Genomic DNA, 18,750 nt, shown 5'->3' with positions numbered 1-18,750 from the left:
ATTTCTCCGACAGTGATCAAAGCCTTGTTGAAGAGTGAAGAGGTTCGAGAGGATGGAGTATTCAAAATCGTGACATGCTCCAAAAAAGGAAGGAGGAGGTTTGAAAGTCCGCCGGCTTGAGATCGGCATTGATTTTTGCTTGAAGTCCTCAGACTGGTCATTGCATGACCAAGAATGCCTCGAAAAGAGCCAAGATATCAGCAGACTGCGAGAAGGTGTATGATGAGGCATGCACACTACTCGGCAAACAGACGATACCTCGTTACACTGAGGTTTTTAATCAACTTCATGCAAAATATCCTCATCTTCCTCTTTCTTATGGGACTCTTCGGAACCGTGCTCAGGGAAGTCATCAGATCCCTCGAAAAGCCCATGTTGAACAGCAGCTCCTCTCTCCCGATCAGGAGCAAATCCTGGTTGACTGGCTTGTTTACCTTTCTGAGACTGGCCATCCCATCAGCAAACGAGGGGTTCGGAAAAAGGCTGAGGTCCTTATTGGAAAGAAACCTAATCGAAACTGGGTTTACAAATTCATTCAGCGGAACCCTACCATTAAACTCGGGAAACCATCAGGACTTGACCCGAAATGAGCACAGGCATTCAATCGACCAGTTGTCGGCCGTCATTTTGACCTCCTGGAGGCAATCTGTGCAAAGCATAACATCCCCATCGAAAATATTTACAACATGGATGAAAAAGGAGTTCAGCGCGGTGGAGGCCGAAAAAGCTCCCAAAAGAAATATTTCATCCCCCGGAAAAAAAGGCCCACTTACAAAAAGTGTTCTGCCAATCTGGAGCTTGCAACCATTATCGAATGCGTCAGTGCTGATGGAACCTCTTTGCATCCTGGATTTGTCTTCTCTGGGAAGGAGTTCGACACAGAATGGTTCACTGTCAATCCGGATATTTGGTAAGAACATGTCTAATGTTCTATTCTAGTCTTTACTCAAGTATTCAATTCACAGCATCTCGATGTCTGAGAATGGCTGGACTGATGACTTTTTGTGCAAGGAGTGGTTCACAAAGTCTTTTATTCCCCAGGCTAAAGCTCGTAATGTTTCCGGCTCGAAGATTTTGCTCATCTACGATGGACATGGCTCTCATGACCAATGGAGTCTCATACAGCAGGCGCGCGAAAACAGAATTATCTTGTTATGCCTTCCACCCCACACTACACATAAGCTTCAGCCTCTGGATGTTGGAGTCTTTGGCCCTTTTTCACGAGCCTGGATCGAACGTTGCAATGATATTGTGGAGCTCACAGACTATGAAATGCCACGAGAAAATTTTGTCAAGGAATATATGGCTGTTCGAAATGCAACATTTAAGGAGTCCACCATCAAAGCTGCCTGGAGAAAAAGCGGACTTTGGCCTGTCAATCGTGACATTTTTCAGAACGACGATTATGCACCGAGCATTCCCTTCTCTACCCATGCAAACTTCGTTCCCATTTCATTCCCTTGTCACCAGTCCTTCTCCGACTCCGAGGATAACGCCGGAGACGATGAATCAGATGACAGATCCTCTGATGGAGCATCACCTCGTGAATTACCCCCACCCACACCCACACCTTCCTCAGTCCCACCCAGATTTGCAACTGTACCCCCTGCGCTTTTTTACGCCACACCTCCTGCCCGACGCCCTGCAGCAATCGGGCATAAACGAACATACGCCGAGATCGAAAAGGAAAATGGGGAACTGTGGGCTCGGCTTGAACGCTCAGAAGCCCATAACCGCATGGCACTGCAACAGCTTCGCCAGTCGGCTCAGAAGCTCAATGGGAAAGAAAACCGAGCCAGCAAACGACCAAAACTCAATGTTGATGCTCGTTGTTTGACGTCGAGGGAGGGTATGGAGTTGGCAGAGAAACAACACAATGAAAGAGAGGCAGAGGTGCAAAAGAAGAATGAGGCACAAGCTGCACGCGATGCCAAAGATGCAGAACGGCAGGAAATCCGTCGTACAATGGGCCCGACAACAGTTTTCACTGGGTCATTGAATTCAAAGCTGAAAGACGATTTGAAAGATATTGCGTTTGTATTAGGGCTTTCTCTTGAAGGAAACAAAGACGAATTGATTTTGTCTATCAAGTCCCATTTCGGCTCCCATCCTAACCTTTCTGAAGACCCGCGATATCGAGGTCTGTTTGGACGAACTCGCACTACTCTCGCTGCTCCACCACATCCTCCAGCATCTACTTTGAACTCTCTCAATATCTTGGTCCCTTCGGCGTCATCGCTCTCCTCTCGTCTCACAACTCCGATCCAACCACGTCTTCCTCTAAGCCCACGTCGTCTAAATTCTCCTCGAACGACTGCATTTTTGTCTTCGTCATCTCATAATCCAATATATGTTCCACCTACGATACCTTCTCAGCCTTATAATTCATCCTTTTCAATGCGGACCCCCATGCATTCTCGAACTACTTCGTACCAGCCACCTAATTCCCCATATATATACCATAATCCTTCTTACTACTACCCAGACATTCCTCAATAACTATGGCTCATATACAATTTAACATAACATGGAAGAGGAGAGAATCGCATTGAAGACTAATTTAATCCAGTTTCGATACAAGTGTAGGGTAAGCATCGATGGCATGCTGAAGAGATTGTAGCGGATATGGTTTGAGTCGGCGCGCTTTCAACTCGAAATGTTCCCTGTCCTTCGAGCCCTTGATTCCATGTTGAATCAACTCCCTCGCAACTTTCTGCAAATTCTTCTGGAAATTCGGATGGTTCGTCTCACCCGCCGCCTGTAACAGAGCTTCGCCAACTCCAACCACATCCTGGCGGAGTTTTGAGAGCTCGTATCGGGTGGCGTTAGCATGTCGTAGAGCTGTATCACGTTCAGAAAGGCAGTTTATGACTTGTCGTCGAATTTCTTCCAGAAGCTCTCCCCGCTCCAGTAGTCGCTCCATGTCTTCCGGCGTGACATAACTTGAAGGAGAACCCTCTTCAGGAGCACCCACTATCAATAATCAGTATAATATCAATACCTTAACCTGACTGTACACGTACTTGTAGCCTCCCATTCCTTCCAACTCATGCCAGATATCTCTCGTAGTAGCCTGAGTGCAATGGTGACACCTGAGCTGGAATGAACATTGTTTGAGCTTTAATAGATGCATCAGTAGTTGATATATTGACATGGAAGCACACCCGCACTGAAAGTCATCCCAACCATCGAGCCAAGAAGGACTTGGGCCTCTTTTCACAGACAATTCTCCATCACATAACTCCGGTGTTCCTTCGTAGTCGGGTTCAGAGGAATCACGTTCGGATTGACCAGGCGGCTCATACGGCCAATACGTGGGCTCATCGGAATCCATACTTGAGCACACAGAGATACGAGGCAGTGCAATGTCGATGAGCAGTGGGGCAGGATCTGTCGGAAATTCAATCCAGCCGACATCGGCTGATTTGTGCCTGTGACATTGATGTGACTGAGATTTTCAAACACTGGTGATTTCGAGTCTTCATCGGCGGCATTGACATCACATTCATTGTCCACATATGTTGGACATTATGAATAGCCAGTCAGCTTGAATACATGCTATGCTATGTGTATGCCAAATCCGAAAGCAATCTGACCCAATTTAAGGCGTTTACAAAAGAATTTTCAACGGATTTTCAAACTCTAGTAGCATGATAGTATACGCAGGATATACGCATCAGTGGATGACTTCCCGTAAGATTATTTACCGAAATGACAATTTCTTCCAAACTTCGCTTAAAGAGATCATCGGATTAAGTGCCGGATTAATTTCCTTATCATTCCCGTAGGAGATTATTTGACCGAAATCAGTACACGTGTACTGCATCGATGTCGTTCAACGCCGTCTATCACTTGCAGCAGCAGCAAGAGGATGATGATGACCATGATGACCATGATATAAAACTCCTTCTTCTTGCTGCACTTGTTGGTGGAGTAATAGACCATGAAAACATTAAGAAGCGAAGAAGAAACCCCTCCCGCCTCTACCTCACTCGTCCCCAGCTCATGCCAAAGCCCCGGCTCGAGTCACCATGGATGCGACTTTGGGAAGGACAGGAAGACAGGGCTTTCGTCACAACCATGGGCTTCGATGTCAACACCTTTTGGTTTCTGTTAGAAGGGCCCGGCCGTTTTGCAGAGCATTGGGATAACATTCCCATACCTCGATCAGATGTTTTCAGTACTGGCGAAACTCGATTGGGACGCCGCAGTCTTGATGCTGCAGGGGCGCTTGGGCTTGCACTACATTATCTAGGCTCGGCAATCCTTGAAATTCAGCTCCAGCAAATCTTTGCCATCGTACCTTCTGTTCTGGCTCGTTACCTCAACTTTTCGCTTGATATTCTTCTTTCCACCCTACGGAGCTTGGAGGAGGCACGGATAGCTCTCCCTCGAAGACTCTCAGAGTTCAAGGAGTACGAGGCGCTTATCCTTGCGCGCCATTCTATGCTTGAGGGTGCATTTGCCAGCATCGATGGGCTGTCACTTCTTTCACAAGTTTCGGACGACCCGGAGATCGAGAATGCGACATATAATGGCTGGAAGACAGATCATCGCATTAGTAATGTTCTAGTGTTCTCCCCAAAAGGTGTGTATGTACAATCTCTATCATTGGATCGTTCTGATGTTTCTTATGTAGGGACAATCATCGACGCTGTTCTGAATGCTCCTGGGAGTTGGCATGATGCTCATACTGCACGGCCAATCTTTGAGCATCTTCACTCCAGTGTACCAGATGGTTTTTACCTCGTCTCCGATACCGCTTTTCCTCGTGGTCCTCAGTCAATTAAAGGCAGGATTAGGGCACCTCTCAAGGGAGGAGAGCAAATTCCTGCTAACGTTGCTGAACAGGAACACCTTTTGTCCTTCAACCGCCAACTCTTATCATTTCGACAGACTGCTGAATGGGGTATGCGGATTATGGAAGGCTCTTTTGGCCGTCTGCGTGTACCGTTAGATATCAACTCTGATGAAAGCCGTTTGAGACTTCTTGAGCTCTGTTGTAGGTTGTTCAATGTTCGTTCAAACTGTGTCGGTATCAATCAGATTCGAACTGTTTACATGCCTTCATGGCGAGCCTCTGAAGGTGATGAGATGTGGGATGCACTTGGTGATCTTATGTTTGGGGAGATTCGGAAGAGAGACCGTGTTTCACGTTTCCATATAGTGCCTACTACGTAGATGGTATTGATTACTTGTAACGTTTCGAAGGTGATAATTCTACATCGTAGTCCCCATCTGAACGAGGCTTTACAGTAACAATATCTCCTGCATCTAACTCATCTATAGCAATTGATGCCAACTGATCGAGAGTAATGCGAGAAGATGAAGCAATTGTAGGTGGTGGTGGAGGATTGTACGTAGGTTCTTTGTTCTGGTATAGAGTACGAGAAGCTGTGTAGACCTGTGCAGCTTCAACATAGTTCCGGTGTGGGGTGACTGTTGGAGAGATAGTTGTGTTAATCACCGGTGGTGAAAATGGGCGGGGGATCCGGGAATGAAAGTGTGAATAACGATGTTGTGGAGGTGATCGGGAACGAGGACTACCACTGCGTGGCCGGATATTATGAGGTACTGGAGAATAGACATGGCTATGAGCAGTAGAATGATCATGGTGATAGCTGTGAGACAATTGAGTGGGAGAACGTGAATGTGACCGAGAATATCGATGGCTCCTTCGACTGCGGCTGTAGCTTCGAGAACGGCTTCGACGACGAGAACTATGCAACAGCCTCATCATCTTCAACTCAGACTGTGCCTCCATAGCTTCTCGGGTTGCTGTATCAAGGCGCTGCTGGAGATTGTTGAGCTGTGTCTGCATGTGCTGCATCTGCATCATCTGTAAGTTCATGGATGCACGGTTCACGTCACGCTGCTGAAGATTTTGAGGGTTGAGCGAGGCAGAGATGCCTCCCAGAAGATCATTGGCCTGGCTTTGACGTGACATGCGGGTACGAGGTGCATCATTCAGTGGAGCTTCGACTTTGTAGGCCTTTGTCAACACAGTTCCTTCACTGCCCCGTACCTTTCCCTTCCCCTTGTTTATTACCAAGTCTTCATCGTCGTCATCATCATCTTCCTCCGAAGATATGCTGATAACATTTTCATTGTCTTGCAGACTTCCGAGACTTACGCACTGAGCAATTGCGGCCTCTGCCTCAAGAACTCGTTCATACATCTCGAGTCTGTCGGCATCTCCAGTTGGCTTTGTTGATGCTATCAGGACACACTCAAGCAGAAGTAAGTAAATAAATATGGTGATAAAAAGAGAGAAACTTACTCTGTTCCATTGTGTTTGAAATGGCTTATACTGTCGTGGGGGGTATCCATTGGTTGATGCCCATTTATTATACTCATTCACGACACGCTCCCAACCTTTCTTTCCCATGGGAAGATACTTCAAGACAAGCCTCACCATTCCAGATAGCTCGGTAGTACTGTACTCAGTAGATCCCACTGTGCGTCCTCCTGTCTTCTTTTTCTCCCGGGAACCATGCTCGTCTTCTGCCTCACCATCACCATCATCCTTAACTATCTTTGGCTTCTTGACAGTTTTCGGTAAAGGTCTCGGTATCACCTTCTTTGGTTTTATGGCATCAGAAGGTTTTTTCGCAGCCATAGGCTTCTTTGCAGGTTGTTTGTCGCCGGCATCATCGTCTTCATGAGTCCGTTTGACAGGAAGAAGCTGATTAACTGACATCAGTTCATCGTTATCCTCAGGAGTGAGTGGACGAGGAAGCGGAGGGGGTTGGTAATTGCTGTTGATGTGATGTCGGATGTTCCCAAAACTCTGAGGTAAATCAAAGGATGGAGGTGGTCCCATTCGAGTAGATGGGCGACGCAGATTCCGAGATGGTGAGTATCCAGGCATGTTCAAAGAATAATTGTTCTGTAATATTCAGTTTTGATCAGAATCGCTCTGTGATTTTGAATGCAACCACGTACATGTTCCAATTGAGGAGCGGTAACGAGCTTGCCTCGTTTTTGTGTGAAAGAGAAAGGAAGGAATCTAATGGGCACTCCAACCAACCAATCTAATACACAATATGCGAGTTCACTGCTATCAAATTTATTTAATAGCAAGGGGTAGCGTTGGCAAAGGTTCCGCAAAGCTTTGAGAGCTAAGTACGAAGCTTTGATTAATCAATTTGAATCGTTCTAAGGATTCGATATATTCCTTTGATCAAGGTAGATTCAGCACGATTTGTGCTTTGGTTTGTATTGATTTGGGTATATCAAGAATTGGGGGTTTGAATCAAAGTAAATTAAAACCGAAACACACAGACCCCTACAGAGGGCTAGAACTATGTGCTGGCACAACCACACAGCGTGATTTGCCCTTAAGACCAACGACTGATCCTAAGTTCGAAGAATACCCAACAACTGGATATACTTCTCGCAGTCACAAGGAGCAGAACACGACGTTCCTATACTCACAAGTGCCGGGCCCGAATGGCTGCTAGCGAAGAGGTTTCAGTCTGGCGGGAGTGTGTCTTTCCTTTTTACGGATTAGCACTGCAATGTCGTCCCAAAATCACTTGTATTCCAGATACATCGGATCGCTATTTATACATACAGAATATAGAGTCGCATAGTACAATTAATTTAATACAATAAACGTTCGGAACCGCAAGGAAACTTCTACACTCAATCAGATACCATTTAATTTGAATCTACATGTCCTTATTTGGTCCATATTGGTTCCAAGATTCTAGTATACCTCCAAACATAGGTAGGTACTTCAATATTCATTTAATTTAATTGTTTTTGGAGGATGACTCGAATGGTGTTCAACTGTCATTGCTGTTCAACACTTACTTCGATCGTTTGTCACCTCGTCCGGAGGCAAATCAGCTCTCCTCGATTCTAATCCTATCAATCTGATTCATCTGGATTAAACTAATTGCTTCTCTCTTTCAATAGACACCCATTGTGCCTATACTCAATCAAGGGAGTTACACATAGTATTCATTTAATTGCATTCTTCAATATTTTCTACGTCAGGACTCTTTGACATTCATTTGATATGTCTTCGGAGCCTCGCAGTACTTCGATCGTTCTTCTAGTCATTTTCCTTAACCATGCAACTTGATTGGTCTATTAGACTAAATCGCAGTCTTTTAGATTAATGCATGATCTTGTTCTAGAAGGAGTATTTGATCATTCCTGAGTTCTAGAAAGTCATTTCGAGTCAATCCTCGGTTCATGGTCACTTGAGTAAGTTCTTCCAAACTCCTGCCAGTGTAAGGTCCAATAAGAATACCCTTGGTATGTGTTAAGATCATGTACACCGTGTAACCGTGCCAAGGCCACAGGGTGTCTAAGTGCGGAAGACGAATGGGACAGTAGTGAAGTTATTAACAACACCGCCGTTACGCCGTTAGTTCCCGGAGAGCGAGAGTAGAGAGAGAGGAGCTAAGTAGCAGCCAGGTCGGAGCGGCGGTATCGCCGATGACGAGGAGCGGACCAGAGAACGTTAAAGTCCTAAGGTCGAGGAGAACGTACTTCGAGGCGTTGAGCCTGAAGACTTAGAGGAGAGTTAAGTTGAGAAGGGAGATCTAAGTTGATCTAAGTTGATAATTAAACTGAGGAACTACAGTAGCGTACAGGCAGTATTTATATCTACGGAACGGCGCATCGGTGCGGAGCGCTAGACTAACTACTAGGAGCTATACGAGTAGTACCTGCAGGGTAGAGTAAAAGACAATAAGGAGAGACTAGAACGAAAGAGTAAAAGACAATAACGAGAGACTAGGACGAAAGGATATGTGTAGCGAGAAAGAACAATAAGAGTGAGATTACAATAACGAGCAGATCTTCGGAGTACCGAGCGGCGGAATGGAGGCCCGCGGCATGGACTTGACAGTATGTCATACTTGAATGGTCATCCTTCGGATGTAGTCCGAGTCTGGTATAATCCTGCTTGACAAACAGGTAGACTGCTATCCGTAGGTAGTATCGGGGATGGGTAAACTGACCAACTTGTGGTAGTATGGGTATATGGTCCCTTCAACTTATTAGACTGATTCAGTATTGACTTTGACTGTCAATCTGGGTCTCAATTACAGTCCTCTCGATACAAATCTATACGTGAAAATGTCACAATTCACAATATAGACGTCTAGCCAAAATTTAGGCGTGTCATCCCCCCCAAACTAAAGAATTTGACTGTCCTTGGTCATTTGTAGTTTTGTATCGGGAAAGGATACCCAATCTGTTATTAGATTGATTCGACAAGACTATATCTCCTATTAATGTAATTCACTGGGTTTGGATCTCTACTTCTCCGTGTTCTCCAATCAATTTGGATGCCCTCAAATGGGTTTCTAGCGCTAATCTTATCAATTTATTCACACGCCTGCTACGAATCGTAACAGTTTAGCGCTCAATTTTAATTGAATACATTTTCGGTATTCGTATCACATTTCGAAAATTTAATTCACAATCTTTTCATCATCTAGTCACAGAACGAGCTTCCATTTCATGGAGAGCTGCTCTGACGTACGCACTGATTCGTTGTGTACGTTTATTTGGTTCGGGGCACGGGGTTCAACAAATTTTTGTTGAAGTCCGTTTTCTTCCCTTTCTTTTTCTTCTTTCATCTCGTTCTTATCAATTCAAAATGGCGTCAACCTCGAGTCAAACTCGATCTTCTGCCTCTACCACGCGTTTACCAAGCTCTCTACTTGAGGCTCAAGTTATGTTGGCGGGTATTCCATCTAAATCAACACTTCCTCTCTTCTTCGAGAGTGCTGTTTTCAAGCGTCTTTTAGAGGGAGACTACTCTCCTCCGGTCGTTGATTCCACAAATTCTCCGGACTACGATGGCTCTGGAACCTTCCCTGCCTTTTCCTATCCCCGTTCTCTCGTCCCTTTCTGTTTCCCTTCCGACACATCGCGTCCATTGTCCGTGGCTTCTGGATTGGATTTGTTTTGTTCGGCACAAATGACGGTCCGAACTTTGCAGGATTTGGTAGATGTAGATGATTCACCTCCAACGGAGTCGGAGATTTACAATGTTTTTGAGGAGGCTGCTCCCTTTTTGGTATGTAGCCACCTTTACTCGTTTTCTTATTACTGGTTTTAATGGTTTCTCCTAGATTTATATTCATGACTTTTGGATGGGTCGGGCAAATTGCCCTTTATTCGCGGAACAGGTTTTATTATCTGCTGAATTGCTTTCCCTCAGCCTACCCGCTTTTCTTCGCGACGATTTGATGCAGCAATGGGGCATTCCCCCTGAGCATCGTTCCTCAGCTGCAGTAAGTGTTCTTTGCTATCGAATTCACTTTTATTCTCATTTAATTTAATTTACAGGGTGTTCTCGAATTCGAACGATTCCCTGCCATTCCCATTCCATTTTGTTTACGCTTTCGTGAGGGAAGCGCAATGATGCGCATGGTTTCGTCTAAAGATTTGGATGTTTTTGCCTCATTACGTGGCAAAGCATTATCGGCGGTCGCACTGAAGGACACTACTTCCTCACCACCCTTGGAGACCCAAGCTTCAACCTCTGTTTCCAAAACGCTCGTAGCTCCTCCACGATTAATTAGAAGGAATCGGGAGTTAGAGAACCTCAAGGCTGATGCCTCCTCATTTCGTGAGTTATAAATTTAATTCATAAATTTTCGTTTTATTTATCCATTTTTTTTTTTTTTTTTATACATTCTCGGACGGACGGGTTTTATAACCTGCATATTCCACCATAGTTGACCACTCGCGGTCATGTTATCCGGGTTTTTCAACCCAATATCTCATTATAGCTGACCACTCGCGGTCGTATCGTCTTTACGGGTCTTCAGACCCAAAATCTCATTATGGACCTTTTCAGGACCACCGGTCAATCGAGACCATTTCGTTTTAATTAGATTTCATTAATCTAATATCTATCTTGTTTCTTTCTTGTTTTTCTTGTATTTCTTGTAGGTAGTTTACCTATTATTTTGTTGTGGATAGCTTACACTATCCTGTATATATCAATTTACGAGCTCTCATGCTCATGTTTATATTAATTTGAATGAGTGAAACTAAGTTCTAGGCAAACACTTTGTTTGTCCCATTTACTTTGATTGAAGAGCTGCACTTGTTCATTCTTATTAATTTGAATGAGTAGATATATTTTCTCTTCTCTCCATACATTGTTCACTCAATTCATGTTTTAATCTGAATGAGTGCTTGCGGATTATCGAGCCAGTTCTGAGTTCCGCCTTTGAATAGGGGCTCAAAGTAAGACTCCATTCCGGATCCTGGTATGAGCTTTCATGCGAGATCAGGTCCGCAAGGCTTTACTGTCTTCATTGTCCTGAGTGCTCAAGTCGATCTCCGTTCGCCATTGATCATAACAACGTCGGGAGGTATTCTCAACTCCACTTTCAGGTTCTGAGCGCAGCTTCTTTACTCATTCCGCATATTTTGACCTTCTGTATGATCGCTTTGATCAATTCTGGGTTACTGCGTTCGCAATACCATTCAATCTAATTGCAAAACTATTAGTCTAATTGAAATTTTGTAAAATTTTCAATTAAATCGATATCCTCCTCCCCCAAACTAAAGAATCCAACTGTCCTCAGTTGTCCTAATTTGGTCAGGAGCTTGATTTCACTGTTTCGGTATAAAAGGTCAGGCCAATTGACTATCAATATGCCATTCGTCCCAAGTCGACTTGCATTAGTCGAACTCAGTCGAGCTCTTATTCCATACAAAATTCCATCAACATCTATCATTGTTCATCCTAGCATGCCTATTCATCACAAGAAGGATCTTGACATTGCTCGAGTTGCTGAGCCCCACTTGGGTGCTTTGCAGCAGCTACTTGCTTCGTACAAAGGCAAGAAGACGAACAATCCCGACAAGGCAACAATTTCTGTCCTTCGTCGGTCTACCGAGTATCTTCATGATCTCTTGGTATGTATTCTTCATTCAATTTAATTGATACGTATTAATTTAAATCGTCTATTGTCAGGAAAAGCCTGTTACACTTCGTAGTCATGTTAGACAGATTTCTAACTTGACTGCTCGTCAGAGCATTATCGATACTTTGTGTCTCGGGCACAAACTATTTCCTGACATCGTCAGTGATTCTCACTTCGAGCAACATCTCAAGTTCATGGCTTTTGCCAATGATGCTCGTGTATGTATCAATTTCATTCATGACTATTTACGTTAATATGTCAAGTCCATGCCGCGGGCCTCCATTCCGCCGCTCGGTACTCCGAAGATCTGCTCCTATTGTAATCTCTTCCTATTGTTCTTTCTCGCTACACATATCCTTTCGTACTAGTCTCTCATTATTGTCTTTTACTCTTTCGTTCTAGTCTCTCCTTATTGTCTTTTACTCTACCCTGCAGGTACTACTCGTATAGCTCCTAGTAGTTAGTCTAGCGCTCCGCACCGATGCGCCGTTCCGTAGATATAAATACTGCCTGTACGCTACTGTAGTTCCTCAGTTTAATTATCAACTTAGATCGACTTAGATTCCCTCCTTTACTCTGTGCTCCTCTAAGTCTTCAGGCTCACTGCCTTGAAGTACTCTCTACCCTACCTTAGGACTTATATATCCTCTGGTTCGCTCCTCGTCACCGGCGATACCGCCGCTCCGACCTGGCTGCTACTTAGCTCCTCTCTCTCTACTCTCGCTCTCCGGGGACTAACGGCGTAACGGCGGTGTTGTTAATAACTTCACTACTGTCCCATTCGTCTTCCGCACTTAGGCACCTTGTAGCTTTGGCACGGTTACACGGGTTGCATGATCTTAACAGTATAATTAAACTCAATCCGTTAACGTCGTACTGACATATCATTTTTTATGCCTCCGAAAACTCGAGCTCAATCTAGAGCTAACTCCGAAGAAAATACTTTCTTCACTACAGCCCAATCATTTGCCCCATTCTCCGACTCTATCTCTGCCATCGGTCAACCACGTCGCCGTAATCGCGGTTTCGGTCCAGCTACAGTCCCAACTACGTCGACTCTTCCTGAAGCTATGGAAGAGGAACAACAATTCGAATACAGCACCTTGTACACTGGTGACGGACAACCTGTCCAAGTCTTGACCCCTCGCCGTGGACAACCCCCCGTGGTCGCCCCGGCTCGGGGCCGGTCTACTACTCGAATTGATTCCCCAATCCTTCAAGCTATAGCCCGCCGTACGGGTAAACAACCCCAACGTCGAGCTGCTTCTGAATCTCCTCGTGACCCACCTCCTCACTTCAATTTGGACACCGGTGATCACGAAGATCAAGACCCTCCTGTCGACCCCGACGATCCGGGCGCCGATAATAACAATGACGATCTGGATGATGATTCCGGCGGTTTACCGCGTGGTGAGCCTGGTGACCCCAGTGGACCTGGTGGTCCTGGTGGTCCCGGCGGTCCCGGCGGTCCTGGTGGACCTGGTGGACCTCGTTCTCCCATATCTCCTGACATCCCCAACGAGCAACGAGCTATGTTGGATCTTCTCTCGGGATTCAAGGGTTCCATTGAAACCCTCGGTACCGTCCTCGCCGCACTCGGCCGTCCCTCTGACAGCTCTGAATCTAAGAGCAAGGTCAAGGAGCCAGAGGTATTCGACGGTTCGGATCCCCGAAAACTCAAAACATTCTTCGTCAATCTCGCCCTGGTCTTCAATGACCGTCCCAAGTACTTCACCGACCAACGGAAGGTGAACTACACTCTCTCTTATCTCAGTGGGTCAGCCAAAGAATGGTTTGTCCCTGATATCCTCGATCCGGATCTCGACTCGCTGCCGGCCTGGACGTCGTCCTTCACGGCCCTTGTAAAGGAGCTACAGGACAATTTCGGCGTTTACGACGCCCAAGGCGAGGCCGAGGACGCCCTTGGTAACCTTAAGATGAAGGAAACCGAGAACATCCGGAAGTACAACATCCGGTTCAACACTCTGGCTGCTAGTACCAACTGGGATTCTGCTGCCCTGAAATGGGCTTATGGACGAGGCTTGGCTGAACGCATTAAGGACGAAATGGCGCGGTTGCCCGAACCGGCGACGCTCGCCGCTTATCGTCTAGAAGTTCTTCGTATTGACAATCGTTATTGGAAGCGCGAAGAAACCAAGAAGCGTGAGGCTGGCAAGCCTTTTATTGCTCGGAACCCGAAGAAGGGTTCCTCGGACTTCAAGACTGGTTCTACTAACCAGCAAAACAATTCTCAGCCTTCGGGCTCTTCGGCGCCGCTCACGCCGAAACCTAAACCCTTCTCTGGTGGTAAGCCTAACAACAATGGTAAGCCCCAGAATTCTGCGAATTCCGGCCAATCCGGCGGTCAGCGCCCCGCGTTCAATCATCTAGGAGCAGATGGTAAAGTACTTCCCTCCGAACGGGAAAGAAGGATGAAGAACAACCTGTGTCTCTTCTGCGGTGGTAAGCATCAGATTGCTGACTGCAATAAGCGAAAGGCCCGAGAATCGAAGGGCCGTGCTGCCGAGGTTGAAGAAACCCCCGAAGCAACCGTTGAGGTTGTTGAAGAGGAATCGGAAAACTAGTCCGCAGCTCTTGTTCCCCGGTACGAAACGGGAGCTGCGTTGATCAGGTTCGTACCTCACCTGGGGAGTTATATCTCAACGCGTCCGCTCTTTCTTCCATTGAACGATCTCTTGTAATATCATTGACTACTGAATTTCCTTTGTCCGATTCGGCCGCGCCGGCCGAACCTATCTCTGCTCTTCTTAAATTTCCTACTCTTGTTGATTCTGGTTCTACTGACTCTTTCATCGATACTCGTTATGTTTCTCAAAATTCCATTCCTACGACCAAAATCTCTCCTGTTAATCTTCGTCTCTTTGATGGTTCATTATCTTCTAAACCCATTACCGATATGGCGAATATCGCCGTTCGGTTCCCTTCTGGCGAGCTGCTTCTATTACCCTTTTATGTTACACATTTAGATTCATCTTGTAAAGCAGTACTAGGTTACAGTTTCTTATCCCGCTACAATCCGTTGATTGACTGGGCATCTCGAAACATTACGTTCCGTAACACTTCACATCCTGATTCTCCACAGACGTCTGTGCCTTCTGCCATCAACCCCGTTGTTGCAAAGGTCGCTGTTCCGCTACCGGAACTTTCGCCGTCGGTTTCACCGACAATTCTGGAGACCCCTCCTGGGGACTCACCTCGCTCTCGCTCTCGCTCCCGCTCTCGGACTTTACGGGCCAAGCCCCTTTCGTCCAAATTCCCTTTTGAACCCATCTATTCTTATCCTACGGTCTCTCAATTCGCTGCTCAACTGGAAACTCCCGAGGTCGACATTGCACTTGTCAGTGCTGCAGTCTTTAACAGGGCTTGCAAGGATGCTGGTATGGAACCCATCTTACTTCGTGCTATCCACTCAGAGGTCGCGGCCCGCGCCGCCGACCGCTCTTCCACCACTCCTACTGTCCCTCCACTCCATCCTTCTATCCCAGAAGAGTACGCAGAATTTGCAGACGTCTTCGACGAGATTGCTGCAGATTCACTTCCTGAACACAGACCTTACGACCTAAAGATTGACTTGGAAGAGGGCGCTTCGCCGCCTCTCGGCCGTATTTACCCTTTGTCTGAAAAGGAGCTAGTCGCCCTTAAAGACTTTATTGACAAACAGCTGGCTACTGGTGCCATCACCCCATCATCCTCTCCTCACGGCGCTCCGGTCCTTTTTGTCCCGAAGAAGGACGGCAAACTTCGCCTTTGCGTCGACTTCCGTGGACTCAATCGTATCACCAAAAAGGATCGTTACCCACTCCCACTCATTTCAGACCTTCTCGACGCTCCGAAAAGAGCTAAAATATATACCAAATTGGATCTCGCTCACGCTTATCATCTGGTCAGAATCGCTGAAGGTGATGAATGGAAGACCACCTTTCGGACCCGTTACGGCTCTTACGAATGGAAGGTCATGCCGTTCGGCCTTACGAACGCCCCTGCGGCTTTCCAGCGGTTTGTTAATGACATCTTCTCTGACATGCTCGATGTCTGTGTCATCGTCTATCTTGACGATATTCTAATCTACTCTGATACGCCAGAAGAACACCGAGAACACGTTAAGGAGGTTCTTCGGCGGTTACGGAAACATCGGCTTTACGCCAACCCCGAGAAGTGCGAATTCAATATGGATACTGTTGAGTATTTGGGTTATATTCTTTCTCCCGACGGATTAACCATGTCCAAAGAGAAAGTTCAGACAGTTCTAGAGTGGCCGGTTCCGAGGAAGGTCAAGGACATTCAGTCCTTTCTGGGTTTTGCAAATTTCTATCGTCGTTTCATTTATAATTATAGCGATATCGTTGTGCCGATGACTCGGCTTACCCGAAAAGGCGCTTCCTGGATCTGGGACAGCAGCTGTCAAGAGGCCTTCGAAAATCTCAAAATCGCTTTCACTTCTGCGCCAATACTGGCCCATTGGGAGCCGAATCGCCCACTTATCGTGGAGACCGACGCTTCCGATTACGCCATTGCGGCTATTCTTTCCATCCAATATGCTGACGGTGAAATTCATCCTCTAGCCTTCCTTTCCAGAACGCTTCATGCGGCGGAACTCAACTACGATACCCACGACAAAGAGCTACTGGCCATCTTCGAGGCCTTTAAAGCTTGGCGTCATTATCTGGAAGGCTCGGGTGATCCGGTGGACGTCGTCACCGATCACAAGAATCTTGAGTATTTCTCTACTACCAAGGTTCTTACTCGCCGACAGGTCCGATGGTCAGAATTCTTACATCAATTTAATATGGTCATTCGCTTCCGACCGGGGAAACTCGGCGAGAAACCTGATTCGATAACTAGACGCTGGGACGTCTACCCTAAAGAGGGGGATATCGGCTACGCCCAAGTGAACCCTCATAACTTTCGCCCTATCTTTACTAACGAACAACTCACTGCGTCCCTTCGAGCTACCTTCCTGGAAGGCCCGGTTTTACGAGCCTCGATTATCATGGATATCGAAGCCCTACACCAAGCTATCATTCTCGCCCTTCCCGCCGATCCGAGCTCCGTTGTTGGTTTGGAACTTGCAAAAGATCCTTCCAATGAACGTTGGAGCTTAGGTAGCGACAAGCTACTACGCCTTGACGACCGTATTTATGTTCCTAATCACGGCGATCTACGCCTTCAAGTCCTCCGTTACTTCCATGATCATCCACTCTCCGGCCATTTCGGCCAGAACCGCACTCTAGAAGCTGTACGTCGTCAATACACCTGGCCCAAGGTCAGAGACTTCGTACGTGACTACGTTACCTCTTGCACTATCTGTGGGCGCAACAAACCTCGCCGTCATCGGCCTTACGGGTTGTTGAAGCCTTTGCCGGTTCCGGTCCGACCATGGAATTCCATCTCCATGGACTTCATTGAGCAACTGCCAATGTCGAATGGCTTTACCGCTATTCTCGTCGTTGTGGATCGATCTTCCAAACAAGCTATATTTATTCCAACTCACGACACCATTACTTCCGAACAACTAGCTGAGCTTTTTGTTATTCACGTCTTCTCTAAGCATGGTGTTCCTAATCATGTTACTTCCGATCGTGGTTCCGAATTTGTTTCGGCGTTCTTCCGGGCTCTCGGTAAAGCGCTCTCCATGGAACTTCACTATACCTCTGGATATCATCCGGAAGCCGACGGGCAAACTGAGCGTGTCAATCAGACTCTCGAGCAGTACATCAGGATCTACTGTTCCTACCAACAAGATGACTGGTCGCCTTTACTCCCGATCGCCGAGTTCGCCTATAACAACGCTCCCAATGCTTCCACTGGTATTACTCCATTCTTCGCTAACAAAGGATACCACCCAAATATCACCGTTCGGCCCGAGGTCGATATGAAGTCTGATCTAGCTAGAGACTTCGTCGTCAATCTCGATGAACTCCACGTCTTCCTTCGAGAGGAAATCCTTTTAGCCCAATCTCGATACAAGGAACAAGCTGACAGGAAAAGAATCTCGCACCCGGAATTCCCGATCGGTTCCGAAGTATTTGTTCTTGCTAAGCACATTCGTTCTACTCGCCCTACTGAAAAATTCTCAGAAAAATATCTTGGTCCTTTCAAGGTCATCAGTCGACCTGGTACTTTGTCTTACGAGCTCAAGCTCCCAGATTATCTTCGCCGAATTCACCCGGTTTTCCACGTCTCACAGCTGGAGCCGGTTACGCCGAATCCATTCCCGAATCGTACTCAATCTCCTCCACCTCCAATTGAAGTTGATGGTGAAGAGGAGTACAACGTTGCCGAAATCCTGGACTCTAAGTTGGACAGAAGGTATAAACGTTGTCCTCTACGTTACTATATTCGGTGGGCCGGTTATGAAGGTACCGATGATGAATTCTCCTGGGTTGCTGCTGATGAACTACATGCTGATGAACTGGTACCCGCATTTCACGCTCGATACCCTACGAAACCTGGACCTTGATTATACAAAATCATTTTATTCCTTTTCCCCGTTTTCCGCCGCGCTCCGCCGAAGTTTACTTTGTGCGTTTAGAGGGTAAACACGATGATAGTAAATTGAGTGTTTATCCCTCTCTCTTAATGATTAATCTCATTCTTCTATCCCCTATTTCACTTATAATTCTTTCACACTTAAACTACTTATACTTCAAAACTAATTATTTCTAACGCCGCTTCGCGGCCCATTCGCTTTCCGATTTCAAAATCGAGTTAACATTTTTTATATACAAAGATCAAAAAACAAAAAAAATTTTGTACAAACGAGGGCAGGGCGACAAGAAGTATACAAGAAGATGGCCGAAGGCCGAAGTCCGATGTC

General features: G+C 46.3%; 3 protein-coding genes across 3 annotated transcripts; 1 reads left to right on the top strand and 2 right to left on the bottom strand.

Annotated features, from left to right (window-relative positions):
- Positions 1-1,785: 1,785 nt before the first annotated feature.
- C8R40DRAFT_1026638 (uncharacterized protein) lies at positions 1,786-2,205 on the top strand (the record flags this gene model as incomplete). The annotated part of the gene is made up of 1 exon (XM_046223087.1): positions 1,786-2,205. A coding segment is annotated over one exon (420 nt), but the record flags the coding sequence as incomplete, so codon positions are not given.
- Positions 2,206-2,560: 355 nt separating this feature from the next.
- C8R40DRAFT_1074279 (uncharacterized protein) lies at positions 2,561-3,334 on the bottom strand (the record flags this gene model as incomplete). Its single annotated transcript, XM_046226690.1, has 3 exons — positions 2,561-2,973; positions 3,024-3,118; positions 3,165-3,334. The coding sequence occupies 3 exons, from the start codon at positions 3,332-3,334 to the stop codon at positions 2,561-2,563; spliced, it is 678 nt and encodes a 225-aa protein (XP_046080164.1).
- Positions 3,335-5,191: 1,857 nt separating this feature from the next.
- C8R40DRAFT_1177037 (uncharacterized protein) lies at positions 5,192-6,871 on the bottom strand (the record flags this gene model as incomplete). The annotated part of the gene is made up of 2 exons (XM_046232617.1): positions 5,192-6,205; positions 6,281-6,871. 2 exons carry the CDS (start codon positions 6,869-6,871, stop codon positions 5,192-5,194), a joined length of 1,605 nt encoding a protein of 534 aa, XP_046080163.1.
- Between the last annotated feature and the right edge of the window lie 11,879 nt (positions 6,872-18,750).

The sequence above is a fragment of the Lentinula edodes genome (genome assembly GCF_021015755.1).
Source record: "Lentinula edodes strain Le(Bin) 0899 ss11 chromosome Unknown C8R40scaffold_59, whole genome shotgun sequence".
Taxonomy (NCBI): Eukaryota; Fungi; Basidiomycota; class Agaricomycetes; order Agaricales; family Omphalotaceae; genus Lentinula; species Lentinula edodes.
This window is presented reverse-complemented; position numbering and strand designations above follow the sequence as displayed.